This window comes from Halichoerus grypus, chromosome 15 (assembly GCF_964656455.1).
Source record: "Halichoerus grypus chromosome 15, mHalGry1.hap1.1, whole genome shotgun sequence".
NCBI classification, from domain to species: domain Eukaryota; kingdom Metazoa; phylum Chordata; class Mammalia; order Carnivora; family Phocidae; genus Halichoerus; species Halichoerus grypus.
The window spans coordinates 35,768,396-35,786,567 of NC_135726.1; the positions used below are offsets into that span (position 1 = coordinate 35,768,396).

At 36.4% G+C, this 18,172-nt stretch overlaps 1 protein-coding gene across 2 annotated transcripts in view; it reads left to right on the plus strand.

Moving 5' to 3' along the window:
- Positions 1-18,172, plus strand: part of VPS35 (VPS35 retromer complex component) — a 31,566-nt gene that overhangs the window by 744 nt on the left and 12,650 nt on the right. For both annotated transcript variants that reach the window (XM_036088257.2, XM_036088256.2), the window contains exons 2-10: positions 5,900-5,998; positions 7,239-7,335; positions 8,343-8,466; positions 9,045-9,227; positions 10,916-11,129; positions 12,125-12,208; positions 13,504-13,613; positions 17,079-17,175; positions 17,282-17,430. In XM_036088257.2, the coding sequence (XP_035944150.1) occupies positions 5,900-5,998; positions 7,239-7,335; positions 8,343-8,466; positions 9,045-9,227; positions 10,916-11,129; positions 12,125-12,208; positions 13,504-13,613; positions 17,079-17,175; positions 17,282-17,430 (1,157 nt within the window). The remainder of the gene's footprint in view (positions 1-5,899; positions 5,999-7,238; positions 7,336-8,342; positions 8,467-9,044; positions 9,228-10,915; positions 11,130-12,124; positions 12,209-13,503; positions 13,614-17,078; positions 17,176-17,281; positions 17,431-18,172) is intronic.

Below are 18,172 nucleotides of genomic sequence, written 5' to 3' on the forward strand. Positions count from 1 at the left end.
AGAGAAAGGAGACTTTTTGTTCCCTTTAATATTTGTTCATTGGACACCCTGGCTCTCTTACATGTCTCCCCATTGATGAAATCCAAGTATTTTATTTGCTGGAAGTAGGCCTTCGTTCTTGTTAGCGCCTCTTCGTGATGGCCTCAAATCGCGGTGTGGCTCTTGGCCTGTAAACTTGAACTTCCTCAAAATGTGAATCCATGTGCCTAGTTTTCACAAAGGCAAGTTGTCACTTGCATTTCATTAGCTTTTGACATAGTCTGCAGTGTATAAATAATGTTTTTGAACGTTGGTGTACTGTATGGCAATTTTAATTCTCTCATTATTTACTTCATGTAGACAGGTTTCTATAAATCTGTAAGCCTGGAAACAAGCTTCACTTTAGATGTGTTAATGCCAGAAAGTAGGATTAAATGTTTGACATGTACTACTTTCATATACTGTATTGCCATACAAGATGATTTTGTTTATTTCTCAGAATTTTTACTATTGGGAAGTGATATAAGGACAGTGTAAAAATTTAACTAGGGTTTGTCTGTTTCTCTGCATTTATGAATTGATATTTACAGTGTTTTATAATGGAAAGCACTTAGTTGGGGATCTGCTATACATCTTGGTTCAGTGCTAGATGAACCAGTTTGGAGCAGTGAGCAGGACACACAGTCTTGTCCTCATGAACATTTTTGAGAAAGGAAACTTGGGTATCAGTCTTGTCACAGTCACTGTTTCTATGACTTGGGCAAGTCATTCAGTCTTGAGTCTCACTTTTGCATCCGAAAGTTTTTTTGTTTTTTAGATTTTATTTATTTTTGCTTCTTTGGCTCTTCCCAGTCCTAAAATTCTGGGATCCAATTCAATTCACCAAGCATCTTGTATGCCTTCTAATATCATGGACTGCTGGGCACTAGAAACAAAGATAGTCCTTGCCGTCAAATAGCTTAAGAGTCTAAGGGGGAGATATGCTTGTGGAACTTAATGTAATACAGTCTGAGGATTGCTTTATTAGCACTGTCAGCTCAGTGTTGTGGGGTCATGGAGGGAGAAAGTTCTGCGCAGGGGGCTTGAAAAAGACTACAGAAAGTAACATGTGAACTGATACAGGGAGGAAGATAAGCAGAAATTCTCCAGGTGGAGGGGCGCCTAGGTGGCTCAGTTGGTTAAGCATCTGCCTTTGGCTCAGGTCATGATGTGGGGGTCCTGGGATTGCGCTCTAAGTTGGGCTCCCTGCTCCGTGGAGAGTATGCTTCTCCCTCTTCCCCTACCCCTGCTTGTGTCGCTCTCTCAAATAAATAAGTAAAATTTAAAAAAGAAAAAAATTCTCCAGGTGGAGAAGAAAAAGTGTTGCCAGTAGATGAAGCTGGGAGAAGTGAATATTCACGGTGTGTACCAGCATAGAATTCCTGGGGAAATGTATCGGTAAATGAAGTTGGAGCCAGTTTAATGTTCAAATTATATGTTCCCGAGCCCTCATCATCCTTAATGCTCCCTACTTCAATTGTAATTTTGTGGCTTACAATTTTAAAAATAGTATTTTCATTAAATGTGATGAAATTCTGTGTCTTTGTGAGATTGGTTATTTTTGTTTTATAGTTGATTTACATTGTGTTGTTAGATTACATCTGCAGCATCAGTGAAGAGATGGATCAACAAATGAGTTGCTAGGATGGGTGGAGATAATTGCTTGTATCTGAGGGGGCATAATAATAATGGTAACACTTATAAAGTGTTACTAAGTGCTAGGCGTGTTCTGAGCTCTATCTGTGTCATTTCATTTATTCCTCATAATAGTAATATAAGTACTCTTATTGTCCCTGTTTAATAGAAGAGGAAACGAATGCACATTGTTGGAATGGAGAGTAGTTTTATAACTGATCTGTCCATGATGGATCACTTTCTCTGAACCTTACAATGATATAGACTTAGGAGGACTGTTTGTCCTAGGTCTCAAGCTAAAGTGAGCCTAGTTACAAATGTTAATTTGATCTTGATTCTTTAGTGTTTCCATTTTTCTCTCATCCATGTAACTGATAAATACAAAGTCATTTGTAAATGGAGAACTACTTCCATAAGTGAGACGACGTTGATTACCTGGCTTGTGTTTAATGGTAGCATGTTCATAACAGTTCTTACTGTTTTTGCTCTATGTGACAATTCCCAGGAAGGACATCAAGACACTCCCTTGGAATAGCCACATAATGGCTACATTTGCATAACTACATTGTCTTGGGAGTGATATCTAAAAATACATTTCTTTAGGGACTCCTGGGTGGCTCAGTCGGTTAAGCGGCTGCCTTCGGCCTGGGTCATGATCCCAGGGTCCTGGGATTGAGTCCCACATCGGGCTCCTTGCTCAGCAGGGAGCCTGCTTCTCCCTCTCTCTCCCTCTGCGTGTGCTCTCTCTGTCAAATAAATAAAAATTAAAAAATAAATAAATAAAAAATTAAAATTCATTTCTTTATTATAGCTTTAGTTCTTCATTTGTAGCCTACCTTGTAATAAGTCTGTAATTTTCTATATTTTGTATTTGTTTCTATTTTAAACCCAGTTGATACAAAATAGAGTTCTGCTAAGTTTTTGTTTATAGATCACTGAATCTATTGGATTCTATACAAATATTTTTAGAATTGTTTGTAGTCTCTTTGTTTTTGTTTTTTTTTGTTTTTGTTTTTTAGATTTTATTTATTTATTTGCCAGAGAGAGAGAGAGAACACGCGAGCACAAGCAGGGGGAGCTGCAGGCAGAGGGAGAAGTACGCTCCCCACTGAGCAAGGAGCCCGATGCGGGACTCGATCCCAGGACCCTGGGATCATGACCTGAGCTGAAGGCAGATGCTTAACCAACTGAGCCACCCAGGCATCTCTGTAGTCTCTTTGTAACTACAGTTTTATTTGCTATATTAATGTTATTATACACAATAGCCAAAAGGTGGAAGCAACCCAAGTATCCCATCAATAGAAGAATAGATAAACAAAATATGGTATATAGATATGATGGAATATTATTCAGCCTTAAAAAGAAAGGAAATTCTGACAAATGCTACAACATGGATGAACCTTGAAGACATTATGCTAATTGAAATGGCCAGATACAAAAGAGTATGATTCTACTTATATGAGGTACCTAGAGAAGTCAGACTCATAGAGACAGACTCATAGAGAAAGTTGCCTGGGGTAGCAGTAGATAATGGGGGGTTATTGTTTTATGGGTATAGAGTTTCCTTTGGGAACGATGAAAGAATACTTGGAGATGGATGGTGGTGATGACCGTACAACAATGTGAATGTACTTAATGCCACTGAACTGCACATTTTAAAAATGGTTAAAATGTGGCGCCTGGGTGGCTCAGTCGTTAAGCATCTGCCTTCGGCTCAGGTAATGATCCCAGGGTCCTGGGATCGAGCCCTGCATCAGGCTCCCTGCTTGGCTGGAAGCCTGCTTCTCCCTCTCCCACTCCCCCTGCTTGTGTTCCCTCTGTCTTTGTCAAATAAATAAAGATCTTTAAAAAAATAAAAATAAAAAATGGTTAAAATGGCAAATTATATGTTATATATATTTTACCACAATAATTATAAAAATTTCCTGATTTATCTCTAAGTTGGTCATCTGAACTTAATGAAATCCATTGATTCTAATAATTGTTAAATCTGTTGCATCTAGAGATAAAGAGCCAAAAAAATCCAAACCATAGCTTGGTGTCACTGAAGTTCTCAGGGGACTAGCCCAGGATGGGTAGTGAATTTCATTAAGTCAGAATCCTCAGATGCTGGTGTTGTCTTTGCTTCTGAAACCAACATTTTACACTTGATAGTTCTGCTGTATAAATTAAGGTTCCCTTTAAGTTTAGTTTAAAAGTCATAACTTTTTCTTTGAAATTTGTATATGTTTGTGAAGAAGCGTGGTCATAGGGAAGCACAGGTTACTAGATTTGCTATAGGAAAAAAATAGAGATGCTTGGCATTTCGTATTATTAATTTTTTTCTTTCCAAAGTTAGACCAAGAAGTTTTCCATTTTTATAAGTGATTCTAATTAAAAAATGGGTTTTATGTGGTTTTTGTTAATCTCAAATTCAGTGCAGTTTTGTCTTAGATAATAAAACAGACCAGATTTAACTTTTAGGTTTATGTGTAAGTCTTTGCCTTCCTCCTTTCCATCTCATTGTATAAGAGGCATTTTACCTTTAAACATTTTTTTAAGTTGAAATTCATACAACGTAAGATTAGCCATTTTATTTATTTATTTATTTATTTATTTATTTATTTATTTTAGAGGAGGTAGAGAATATTGGGGGAGGGGCAGAGGGGAAGAGAGAATCTTCAAGCAGACTCCCCACTGAGCATGGAGCCCAACTCAGGGCTTGATCCCAGGACCCTGATATCATGACCTGAACTGAAGTCAAGAGCTGGCTGCTCAACCGTCTGAGCCACCCAGGCGCCCCAAGATTAACCATTTTAAAGTGAACAATTCAGTGGCATTTAATATATTTGCAGTGTTATATAACCACTATTTCTGTCCAGTTCCAAAACATTTTTATCACTTCCAAAGGAAAACATGTACTCATTAAGTAGTTATTCCCCCATTCTCTCTTCTGGCAACCACAAGTCTACTTTCTGTTTCTATGGATAATTTGCCTGTTCTGGATATTTCATATGGACTCATACAATACATGGTCTTTTGTGTCTGGCTTCTTTCACTTAGCATAATGTTTTTTAGTTTCATTCACGTCACATATATCACTACTTTGTTCCTTTTTATGATTGAATAATATTCCAGTATACATATTTATATATATGTGTATACCACAAGTTAGCCATTCATCTGTTGATTCTTTTTTTTAAGATTTTATTTATTTATTTGAGAGCGAAAGAGAATGAGTGGAGGGAGGGACAGAGAGAAGCAGACTCCCTGCTGAGCAGGGAGCCTGATGCAGGGCTTGATCCCTGAGGTCATGACCTGAACTAAAGGTAGATACTTAACTGATTGAGCTACCCAGGCACCCCCATCTGTTGATTCTTTAGCCATTTTTTATTAAACATATAACCTAAACATTCTAAAACCAGCTCATTCGTTCATACAGTGAACATGTGTCAGGCAATGTGTTGGGTCCCGAGGACATCAAAATGACCATTATTTATAATTACAATATAATGCATACTGCAGTAGAGGTATAAACACAGTGTTTATACACGTGAAGGATGGAGTGGTTAATTCTGTTTGACCAGTAGATCTAATTAATTTTGCAAGCAGGTTTTTGTTGATAACAAAGGGAAGAGTATCTAGATATATTTTGTCCATTATAGCTGTAGATTTTTCTATTTGAAATGATAAGGTAGGTACTTGAGGAGAGTACTCCTTATGGTCTACTATCAGTCACTAATAATAATGTCAGCTATTTTATTTCTAAGTTCTTTAGTCTCTTGTGGCATATTGCCTGAGAAGGTCATTGTTTGATAAACTGGTTTCTTGATCTAAGACTAGACTAAAATGCAGATGAAAAGTAGTATAGAGGAGAAAAAGAGGCTTTTAGAGATTTGGGTGAGACTATACCTATCATAAGGATTAGATTGGTTATATGGCTATATTCTGTTGTTGGATTCAGACTAACACCACATGTTGTTTGAGGCCAACCTGCTACAAGAATGTTGAGTCATTTTCTGAGAGAGTAGAGATTCTCTACCCATTACTGTTCCCTTTCAGCATTATTATGCTATTAATTTGGGTGACTGGGTATGGCTCACGGTTCAATAGTTGTCAAAAATAGATAAATGGGTTTGAGATCTAGAACTGGAATGAACCTTTTATGAAAGCCTTGGAAAAGGGCTATGGCTAGAACTACAGAAATAACAGATTTTTTAGAAGAGAGTGCTAATGAGACATTAATGAAGTATTTTTCATTTTTCAGCCTACAACACAGCAGTCACCTCAGGATGAGCAGGAAAAGCTCTTGGATGAAGCCATACAGGCTGTGAAGGTCCAGTCATTCCAGATGAAGAGATGCCTGGTAAGAATGTCAGTATGGGAGGCGAAATTGCAATCTGTATGTTTTGTAAGGTTGTATAGTACCACTGCTTCTGCTGAATGTAATCTTCAGTGTCTTCTGGCATACATCTTCCATCTCACCTCCCTCAAGCATGGAACAATTCCAGCAGAGAGCGCTGTTTACTTGCATTTACATTTATGATTTGGGATTGTCTTCCCTATCAGAATGGAAGCTTCCCGAGGACAAGAGACCACCCTACCTTTTATCACGATACCAATATCTGACCTTAGTTACTAGTCTCATTGGTTCTGTACCTCAAACCTGAGGAGTATTTGACATAATAAATGTGCTTAATAAATATTTGTTGAACGGATGTATTTAAATGCTTTCATTTTGGATTATTCATCTTTTTTTTCTATCTTGAACAAGTCTTTTGTTTCCATTCTGAATAGATACATATTTTTTGCAGCAACCAGGTGGAAAATTATACTTACACCAATTTCTGTGTTTTCATATTCTGAAAGACAGGGTAGGAAGTAATCTATTTAGAAACTATAGATTCTCTGCATTAAAATTTAAGAAATGGAACCAAATAGGCTGGTACTTCAAGTTATAAGTTGCTCTGATGATGATATCTTACCTTTGTAAAGTGTCTCACAATTTCTAAATGCTGTTTTAACCATTTATATGTATTGTATTTTTTCCTTGCAAAAAAAAAAAAATGTCTTGGAATGGAGAAAATGGGTGGGTATGGAGCTTGATTATTGCTTGCTTCTGTCTCTTTCTGAGTATGAGTATTGTTTCCTGTATTTAAAGGCATTGTGTGCATATATGTGTTGAGTGGGACTCATGGGCATTGTGCAGAGGAAAGCATACTTAAGGGATGGTCATTTCAGACATCTCTGTCTTTATGATAAAGCCATTGTCGGGATAGTAGCTTGCTTTAAAAGAATTAATATGCCAGCTCTCTTGATTGCAGGTAAATGTGAATTAATGGAGCTACTTTTATAGTCACTAGAAGTTGGAAAGATTAGAGTTATGCCAGGAAATTTATAGTCCTAGTTAAATAAGACTTGCTAAGCTTTGCAGTCCAGGTGAGGAACCATGAATCTTTTTATTTCAGTAGAGAGAAGGCAAGGTGAAACTAAACCTGATTGTTATGTAATTAAAATAATTTAAGTGCTATATACTGTGTAACAAATCCAAGTTAAATGTTTGTTTAAATTAAACATTCCCATCAATTCTCTTGGTATTTCTGTAGGACAAAAACAAGCTTATGGATGCTCTGAAACATGCTTCTAATATGCTTGGTGAACTCCGGACTTCTATGTTATCACCAAAGAGCTACTATGAACTTTGTATCTTTTGAATGTTGAAGACCATTCTGATCATACTTTTTTCTTGATAAGGCCATATTTTGTTTTTTTCTTATTAAGTTTTTCTGGCATTACATTATTTTTCTTTGTCTTAACCAAATAGTACTCCTCCATGTAAATTTTGTGAGAAAAAGAAAAACTTAGTATCAGAAACCCTCTTTCTTTGCTTAAACTTCTTTGTTGCTATATCCTTCATGAAGGATATTGAGGCTATTAGGCAGTTGGTTCTTTAATGCTTAGATTTTGTCATGCAGGACTCTGAAGTGAAAATGAATTCAATGATTTGCCATTTCAAAACCTCTAGTAGTCTGATGGGCAATCCTTATTTTTACTGCTTTGCTTTACCAGACATCTTTAAAAACTCTTACTTTATTTTTTTTAGCATTTTATTTTATTTTATTTTTTTTTTTTTAAAGATTTTATTTATTTATCAGAGAGAGAGAGACAGAGGCAGGTAGAGGGAGAAGCAGGCTCCTTGCTCAGCAAGGAGCCCGATGTGGGACTCGATCCCAGGACCCTGGGATCATGACCTGAGCCGAAGGCAGCCGCTTAACCGACTGAGCCACCCAGGCATCCCTAGCATTTTATTTTATTTCATTTATTTAAGTTTTTATTAGAATCACGTGGTGTTCATCACAAGAGCCCTCCTTAATCCCCATCACCTATATAATCCATTCCCCCACCCACCTCCCCTCTGGTAACCATGTTTGTTCTCTTAGTTAAGAGTCTCTTTCTTTCTTGGTTTGTCTGTCTCTCTTTTTTTTTCTCTTTGCTCATTTGTTTTGTTTCTTAAATTCAACATATAAGTGAATAAAAACCCTTATTTTAAAATAAGGAAAGCCCAACTGAAATTCTGTCTTCATTTAAACATGTTCTCTTAAAGGACTAACGTTTAAGGTATCTGTCCGATAGTTTAATGACTCCAGCAAGTTCCAGAGTATTGCTTAGGTTGGCTTAGATTTATTTGAGTCCTTAATCATAATTAAAAGATATGGCTATTTCTGATGAACTACACTACTTGGAAGTCTACCTGACAGATGAATTTGCTAAAGGAAGAAAAGTGGCAGATCTCTATGAACTTGTACAGTATGCTGGAAACATTATCCCAAGGCTGTAAGTAATTGAGAATCTGAGGGTTTTTATATCTGCATTTTCCACTTTGATTTTTAAAAACCAATATTAAGGTTATTTAATTTCTTAACAAATTGAAATTAACATTTTGGTAGATATTCTGGATTTTTAAGTTTTAAGGTATAATTAATTTTATTTCTATATGGATAATTGAAGAATTTTGGAAATAGAAAAAGTAGGCATACTATTTTGTTTAATGTCTTGGCTACTAGAAAAATTAATATGACATTCTCTTACTAGTATGTTTAAAGGTGATAATGATACTTATGTATGTATATATGTATGTGTGTACATATTTATATACTTATATGTACACATATATTTTTATATGTCTATATGTGTATGTAGTTTGTATGTAAGTATATGTGTAGATTGGGGGAAGGTCAGTGAGTTGTTATTTTAAATTAGATATTTTTTCATTGTGCAGAAGAAAAACCTGGTCCCTGTCTTGCTTAATATGTTTGGATTCAGTGTGTTTAGACAATCAAATTGTTGACTTTAGTATTTTATTTATTTATTTATGAATATTTTAATCAAATGTTTCCTTATAATTCCCCTAGTTATCTGTTGATCACAGTTGGAGTTGTATATGTCAAGTCATTTCCTCAGTCCAGGAAAGATATTTTGAAAGATTTGGTAGAAATGTGTCGTGGTGTGCAGCATCCCTTGAGAGGTTTATTTCTTCGGAACTATCTTCTTCAGTGTACCAGAAACATCTTGCCTGATGAAGGAGAGCCAACAGAGTAAGTGATTTTCTTTTTTGATTTAGTTGTTATACTTTTTTGTTGTAGAATATATAAGAAGTATAGAAAAGTGTATAGAAAAAAACAAATATCAATATTTCTCCCACCCACAGGCAGTACTTGTAGCATTTCATGTAGCGATTTCCTTCAGCATATGTGGTATGATGCAAAATATACTCTTATAAAAATTGTGTTTGTGGATTATTTATTAGAACCTGCTTTTTTCATTAAACGTAATTTTATGAGAGCGTTTTTCCATTACATTAAGTATTCTTTGACGATGGGACTTTTTAAATGAATTATATTTTGAAGTTATATTTGTGATTAAGTACTGACATATGCTTAACTTATTCTATGAACTAGCTAATTTTTGTGTTGTTTCTTGAATGTCTTAATCAGTTTTTGTCATTTATGGACTGCCAGATACCCTGGATATAAGTGATTTACATTATCTCTATACACAAATTACATATTAATGTCAAAACAGAAGAAACAAAAGCCTTTCAATGAGAGCCCTGTCTCTTGTGTGACCAGTGTTCCAGTATCCACGTCCATTGCACTTAAATTCCACATAGGGGTAGATGGTCAGCCAGCTGTGGTCTGCAACCAATTAGGTGAACTATTTATGTGCAGATTTCCTAGATTGAGGAACTTAATTCCTTTTGTTTAAGTTTATTTATTTATTAAAAAAATTGTTTTTTTAAGTAATCTCTACATCCAACATGGGGCTCAATCCCAGGACCCGGAGATCAAGAGTCGCATGTCCTACTGACTGAGCCAGTCAGGCACTCCTTGTTTAAGTTCATTTATTCATTTATTTCTAAGGTGTACAGTTCAGTAGTTTTTAGTATATCTGTATCAGTTCCTTTTTAAGAGAAAAAATATAAAAATTTACCATGCATGTGATAAAGTTAAATGGTATAGAAAAGGTAAAAATTTAGCGGTATTGAGAAGATGGTGAGGTTATTTGTTTTATTATGATTTGACTGTCAATTTTGAGCATTTAATTAGGCAATCATTAAAAAATTTTGAAAACTATGCTCTCTATCCTACAAGATGAAAAATAAGCAGGAAATACATGGTCTCTTCCCTCACAAAGCTTATATTCCAGTTGAAAACGTAAAATGTTCAACAGTAAAAGGATATAGTTAGAGTGCCTGAGTGGCTCAGTAGGTTAAGCATCTGCCTTCGGCTCAGGTCATGATCCCAGGGTCCTGGGATTGAGTCCCGCATCGGGCTCTGTGCTCAGCACGAGTATGCTTGTCCCTGTCCCTCTCCCTCAGCCCCTCCCCACCGGTTGTGCGCTCATACACGTGCTCTCTCTCTCTCAAATAAATAAATAAAATCTTTTAAAAAAATTACGTAGTTAGTACATTATAAATATCATTTTTTTAAAGCTTTTCGAATTAATGGAGTTGCTGTGAGAACAAGTTGACCCAGGGTAGGGAATGAGGGAAAGTTTTTTGTTCCTTTACACTTGTACTGTGTCCTCTCCCTGGTGTTTTTTTTCTCTTGAGTCTATTTCCTTTGAAATTGAACACTAAGCCAATGAAGTTGAAAATTTCTTCTATAAAACATTGATGTATTAAAGAGATAAGAAGGAAACGCACAAAGGAGAACGAGAACAGTAAGCTGGTCCTATAGTGTAAATAGTGTATGTAAAGACTTTTTTTCAACTCTCTTTGCAGTGAAGAAACAACTGGCGATATCAGTGATTCCATGGATTTTGTACTACTTAACTTTGCAGAGATGAACAAGCTCTGGGTGCGAATGCAGCATCAGGGACATAGCCGAGATAGAGAAAAAAGAGAACGAGAAAGACAAGAACTGAGAATTTTAGTGGGAACAAATTTGGTGCGCCTCAGTCAATTGGAAGGTGTAAATGTGGAACGTTACAAACAGGTGTATATCCTTTTTACTTGTAACCTTTTCTTATGTCATGACTTCATGACATAATATATGTCAATATAAATTGAAGTCTGATTTTTTTCAATTAAAATATTTTTATTAAATAATATTACATTGAAAACCACTTTAAAATTAAAGACAAGTATATTGAAAGATATATTTTCAGTTTGTGTTTGTGGATTGGAAGACTCAATATTATTAAGATACTAATTTTTCTTAAATTGAGATTGACTCTAAAGCTGCATTAAGAATGTGATATTGGTGGAGGAGATAAACACATAAATCAGTGGGAGGAGTAAAGCAGAGATTTACAGACTTTTTCTATAAAGGACCAAATAGTAAAGATTGTTTGATTTTGTAAGCCATGTTGTCTGCAACTACTAAACTCTGCACTTGTAGTGAAAAGCAACAACAGACAATATGGAAGTGATTTACAAAAGCAGACATTGAGCTAGATTTGCTTAGCCCTGGAAAAGATAGTCCAGAATAGGCTCACCATATGTAATAAGTTACTTTTGATAAAAGTGTAATAGTAACCTTTTCAACAAATGTTTCTGGAACAGTTGGACATCTGTGTGCAAACAAGATCCTTGAACTATGACCCATTCTCATACCATATAGAAAAATTCAAAAAATGGATCAGAGGCCTAAATATAAAACCTAAAACTATAAAACTTTTAGAAAAAAATACAGAGTAAATCTTTATAATGTTGGATTAGACAAAGATTTCTTAGGACACAAAAGGCACAAATCATAAAAGAAAAAAAATTGATAAAATCAACTTCATCCTAAATGACTTATTAAGTAGAAGTCCAGAATTAAATTTTTATTGAAAAATTCTTCTGTAAAATGTTAAAGTTTAATTTAAAAAGTAAGTATGGGTTGGAAAAATCTAAAATAAAATTCTCAAATTAATAGCTTAAATATGTTATTAGAGGAGTGGCTTAGGATTTAAAAATAATGTTTTAACTCTTACCTTTTTCTTTTAGATTGTTTTGACTGGCATATTGGAGCAAGTTGTGAATTGCAGGGATGCTTTGGCTCAAGAATATCTTATGGAGTGTATTATTCAGGTAAGTAAGGACATTTATTTTACCTTTTAAAAGGACTCATTTTAGGGGCGCCTGGGTGGCTCAGTCGTTAAGCGTCTACCTTCGGCTCAGGTCATGGTCCCAGGGTCCTGGGATCGAGCCCCACATCAGGCTCTCTGCTTGGCAGGAAGCCTGCTTCTCCCTCTCCCTCTCCTACTCCCCCTTGCTTGTGTTCCCTCTCTTGCTGTCTCTCTCTCTGCCAAATAAATAAAATCTTTAAAAAAAAAAAGACTCATTTTATCCTTCATTAATTTTCATTGTTTTGAAAAAAAATCTTGATAGAATAGAAATAAACTATCCTGAGGCACCTGGGTGGCTCAGTGGGTTGAGCATCTGCCTCTTGATTTTGGCTCAGGTCATGATCTTGGGGGTCCTGGGATTGAGCCCTGCATGGGGCTCCTGGCTCAGTGGGGAGTCTGCTGGTCTCGCTCTCCCTCTGCCCCTCCCCCCACTCTTATGCATGCTCGCCCGCATTCTCTCTCTAAAATAAATACATTTTTTTTTTTAAAAGATTTTATTTATTTATTTATTTGACAGAGAGAGAGAGAGAGCGAGAGCAGGAACACAGCAGGGGGAGTGGGAGAGGGAGAAGCAGGCCTCCCACTAAGCAGGGAGCTTGATGTGGGGCTCGATCTCAGGACCCTGGGACCATGACCTGAGCCGAAGGCAGACGCTTAACGACTGAGCCACCCAGGCGCCCCAATAAATAAATCTTTTTAAAAAAAAGAAAAGAGAAAAGAAAATAAGCTGTTCTGAGTAAAGAATTATTTTCTTACTGATAATGTGGTCTCTGTATTGATCTGTTTTTCCCCCCAAAATGTAGGAAAGAGTAGCCTCCAAGTTCTCTAGTTCTCATTAGTTTTAATTTAATTGTAGATGTACTTTGTTGAAAGAGGCTCAAAAGTAATGTATTTGAATTTAGTTGTGTAAGATTTATTTTTTTTTTAATTTTTATTTATTTTTATTTTTATTTTTATTTTTTTAAAGATTTTATTTATTTATTAGAGAGAGAATGAGAGAGAGCACATGAGAGGGGTTAGCGTCAGAGGGAGAAGCAGACTCCCTGCCGAGCAGGGAGCCCGATGCGGGACTCGATCCAGGGACTTCAGGACCATGACCTGAGCCGAAGGCAGTTGCTTAACCAACTGAGCCACTCAGGCGCCCCTAGTTGTGTAAGATTTAAATGATTGATTCCACAAATATGAACTTTACCGTAAGTCCAGAATATAATGTGAAATACTTTTACTTGTGTCAATTAATTATTATTTGATTTTTAGGTTTTCCCTGATGAATTCCACCTTCAAACTTTGAATCCTTTTCTCCGGGCCTGTGCTGAGTTACACCAAAATGTAAATGTGAAGAACATAATCATTGCTTTAATTGATAGGTAAGTGCTTCCAACACTGGAGGGCAGTGTTCTGACTGGGGACTAATGAATTTAAAACATTTTAGTGAATTACTTATTTCTGTTACATCTTTATTATATTAATGATTTTAAAGCAATTACACTATGAACAGCTTTGTTCTGTAAGTATGAGTATGTACCAGGTGTTTGCCTAGCTTAGGCATGAAAGAGGTTTAGCAGGAGGCATGGAAATAATATTTTTAATCTAGACATCTATTTATTAAAAAAAAATTTTTTTTTTATAGATTTGATTTATTTATTTGACAGAGGGGAGAGATAATGAGAGTGAGAGCACAAGCAGGGGAAGGGGCAGAAGGAGAGAGAGAAGCAGGCTCCCCACTGAGCAAGGAGCCCAACGTGGGACTCGATCCTAGGACTCGGGGATCATGACCTGAGCCGAAGGCAGGCGCTTAACCGACTGAGCCACCCAGGTGCCCCTAATGTCATACAGATCCATTATTTAAATCTTACAAATTCAAAGAACAAGATTTGTTTTTTACAATAATGGAAGTTACCTTTTAGTGGGAACTGATTTGATTTGGAATCTTTTTTTATCAAGTAGCCATTAGATATAGATGATTAAGAATGTTCAGGTAAGGGGGGGCGGCACCTAGGTGGCTCAGTCAGTTAAGCATCTGCCTTTGGCTTGGGTCATGATCCTGGAGTCCCAGGATTGAGCCCCATGTCGGGCTCCCTGCTCACGGGGGAGTCTGCTTCTTTCTCTCCCTCTGCCCCTCCTCCCGCTCGTGTTCTCTCGCTTGCTCACTCACTCTCTATGTCTAAATAAAATAAAAAGAATGTTCAGGTAAGGGCACCTGGGTGGCTCAGTCAGTTAAGCATCTACCCTGAGCTCAGGTCATGATCCCAAGGTCCTGGGATCAAGCCCCACATCAGGCTCCCTGCTCAGCGGGGAGTCTACTCCTCCCTCTCCCTCTGCCCCTCCCCTGGCTTGTGCTCTCTCTTGCTCACTCTCTCTCAAATAAATAAATAAGTAATTTAAAAAATTAAAAAAAAAAAGAATGTTCAGGTAATCATTCCATCATCACATTTTTTTAAAGAAGAATTTCAAAGTATTAAATATGTTTAGTAAATCCCGTTTAGGTTTAGATTTTACTTCTTTAGACATTGGTCTTGGTTAAAAGTATAAAACTTGGGATAATGGCTTTAATGAGTGTCTGCTTGGCAACTGTGCTGAGTGCTAGTATATGATATGTGTCCTTCTCGTTAGCTTACACATCATTGACCTTATGAAACCAGGAACCTAAATAAAGATTTATTTCTGCAAATACTTTTTTTTGTATTTTAAATACCTAAGTTACTAGTTTAAAGTCTAAGAATTTATGTAGCAAATTCTCCAAATCACCAGTTTAAATCTGGGTAGCAAGAATTATATGTGAATTGGGCATACTCTTTTTTTTTTTTTTTAAAGATTTTATTTATTTATTTGAGAGAGAGCAAAAGTGATCAGGGAGGGAGAGGGAGAAGCAGACTCGCCACTGAGTGGAGACCCCAATGTGGGGCTCGATCACAGCACCCTGAGATCATGACCTGAGCCAAAGGTGGACACTTCACCAGCTGAGTCATCCAGGTGCCCCGAATTGGGCCTACTCTTAATGGAAGCTAATAATGGGATTTATCTTTTAAAGATTGCTCTTTAAAATCATGGCTGTTAAATACATTTGTTACTTTAATTTTTATCTGTGATGTACTTGATTAGGCTTCAAAGAATCAGGCTGTTGAAAATCTTTTTATGTATGGTATGAAATAGGGCATATAGTAAGAATGCAGTGAAATAAGACCTCATTGACAAAACCGTTCAGTTAAAAATGAATTGACCACTTATACCATACACAAAAGTAAACTCAAAATGGATTAAAGACCTAAATGTGAGACCTGAAACCATAAAAATCCTAAAAGAGAACACAGGCAGTAATTTCTCTGACATTGGCCATAGCTACATTTTCTTAGATATGTCTCCTGAGGCAAGGGAAATAAAAGCAAAAATAAACTTTTGGGACTACATTGTAATAAAAAGTTTTTGCACAGTGAAGGAAGCAGTCAACAAAACTAAGAGGCAAACTACTGAATGAGAGAATATATTTACAAATGACATATCTGATAAATGGTTAGTATCCAAAATATATAAAGAACTGATAAAACTCAACATCCAAAAACCAAATAATCCAATTTAAAAATGAGGAGAAAACATGAATAGACACTTCTCCAAAGAAGACATCCAGTGGCCAACAGACACATGAAAAGATGCTCAACATCACTCATCATCAGGGGAAATGCAACTCAAAACTGCAATGAGTTATCGCCTCACACCTGTCAGAACTGCTAAAATGGAAATCACACACAAAAAAACAAGTGTTGCCGAGGATGTGAAGAAAAAGGAACCCTCTTACATTGTTGGTGAGAATGCAGACTGGTATAGCCGCTGTGGAAAACATTGTAGAGGTTCCTCAAAAACTTAAAAATGGAACTATATCCTCTGATCCAGCAATCAGGCTACTGGATATCTACCCAAAAAATACAAAAACATTAATTCAAAGGGATACATGCAACCTTATGTTTATAGCAGCATTACCTACAATAGCCAAATTATGGAAGCAGCCCAGGTGTCTATGGATAGATGAGTGGACGAAGAAGATGTGGTATATAAATAATGGAATGTTATTCAGCCATAAAAAGAATGAAATCTTGCTATTTGCAATGACATGGATGGAGCTAGAGAGTATTATGCTGAGCTAAATAAGTCAGAGAAAGACAAATACCATATGATTTCACTCATGTGGAATTTAAGAAACAAATGAACAAAGGGGAAAAAAAAGACAAACCAAGGAACAGACTCTTAACTCTAGAGAACAAACTGATGGTTTCCAGAGGGGAGGTAGGTGGGGGAATGGGGGAAATAGGTGATGGGGATTAAGGAGTGCACTTGTCATGATGAGCACTGGGTGATGTGTGGAAGTGTTGAATTACTATATTGTACACCTGAAACTAACAACACTGTCAACTGTAATGGAATTAAAACCTTAATTCAAAAAATGAATTGAGGGCATGATCGGCTCCAGTCCATGTCCTTTTTTAAAATCTTTTTTAATGTTCTAGGAGAAATACCTTCTAGAAAATACAGAAAAGTATAAAGAATAAAATGTCATCCAAGGGCTTGGGCGCCTAGGTGGCTCAGTTGGTTAAGCGACTGCCTTCGGCTCAGGTCATGATCCCAGAGTCCTGGGATCAAGTCCCACATCGGGCTCCCCCTTCTCTGTTGGGAGCTTGCTTCTCCCTCTGCCTCTGCCTGCCACTCCCCCTGCTTGTGCTCACTCTGTCTCTCTCTCTATGTCAAATAATGAAATCTTTAAAAAAAAAAAAAAGTCATCCATGATCCCACTACCTAAAAATTCCTGTATTTGTTAAAATAAAGATTATTTTATTTTCCAGATTAGCTTTATTTGCTCACCGTGAAGATGGACCTGGAATCCCAGCAGATATTAAACTTTTTGACATATTTTCACAGCAGGTGGCTACAGTAATACAGGTTTGTATGGCTTTTCTCCTAAGTTCTCAGAACTTTGAAACTTCTCAGCTGGTAGATCCTTTTGTGATTGTTAAAAATAAATTCTGTGGTTTTCTCAACATTTCAGTCTAGACAAGATATGCCTTCAGAGGACGTTGTATCTTTACAAGTCTCTCTCATTAATCTCGCTATGAAGTGTTACCCTGATCGTGTGGACTATGTTGACAAAGTTCTAGAAACTACAGTGGAAATATTTAATAAGCTCAACCTTGAACAGTAAGTCAAAGTTACATTTTTATAAAAACCCTCATAAAGCACTCTTTTTAATCCTAGATTTGTTTTTCTTAATTGCTTTTTGAAATGTTAGCATTTGTCTTAAGCATTTGTTAGATTGATATGCTTGGTGTTAATCAGCGCAGAAAGTAGCATCCAATTTCTTGGTTGTGTACATTGATCAAGTCGTGGCACTCATGGACTATAAGTAGTCTTTGTGGACCAGAGTCTCTCCATTTCAAACCCCTTTGATATATGAATGAGTTTTCATACTGGTAAGGAAATTAAGAGTTGACCTTGGAACAATGTTACAGGGGTTGGGGCACTGACCTTCCATGCAATTGAGAAACTGCTTATAACTTTTAATTCCCTGAAACTTAACTACTGATAGCCTACTGTTGACCAGAAGCCTTACCGGTAACACAAAACAGTTAATTAACACATATTTTATACATTCTACATAGTATATACTGTATTCTTACAATTAAGTAAGCTAGAGAAAAATGTTATTTAAAAAATTACAGGAAGAGAAAATACATTTTATTGTACTGTAATTTATAGAAAAACATCCATGTGTAAGTCAGCCTGCACAATTCACATCCATGTTTGTGGGTCAGCTGTGTTTATATTAAGCAGTGTTGCCGTAGGAAGTGGTTTCCTAGAGATGAATAAGTTGTAAAAAGTTAGGCGCATATGTATATTTAAGGCGTGGAAATTAAATTGTTTAAAATATTTTTCTGTTTTG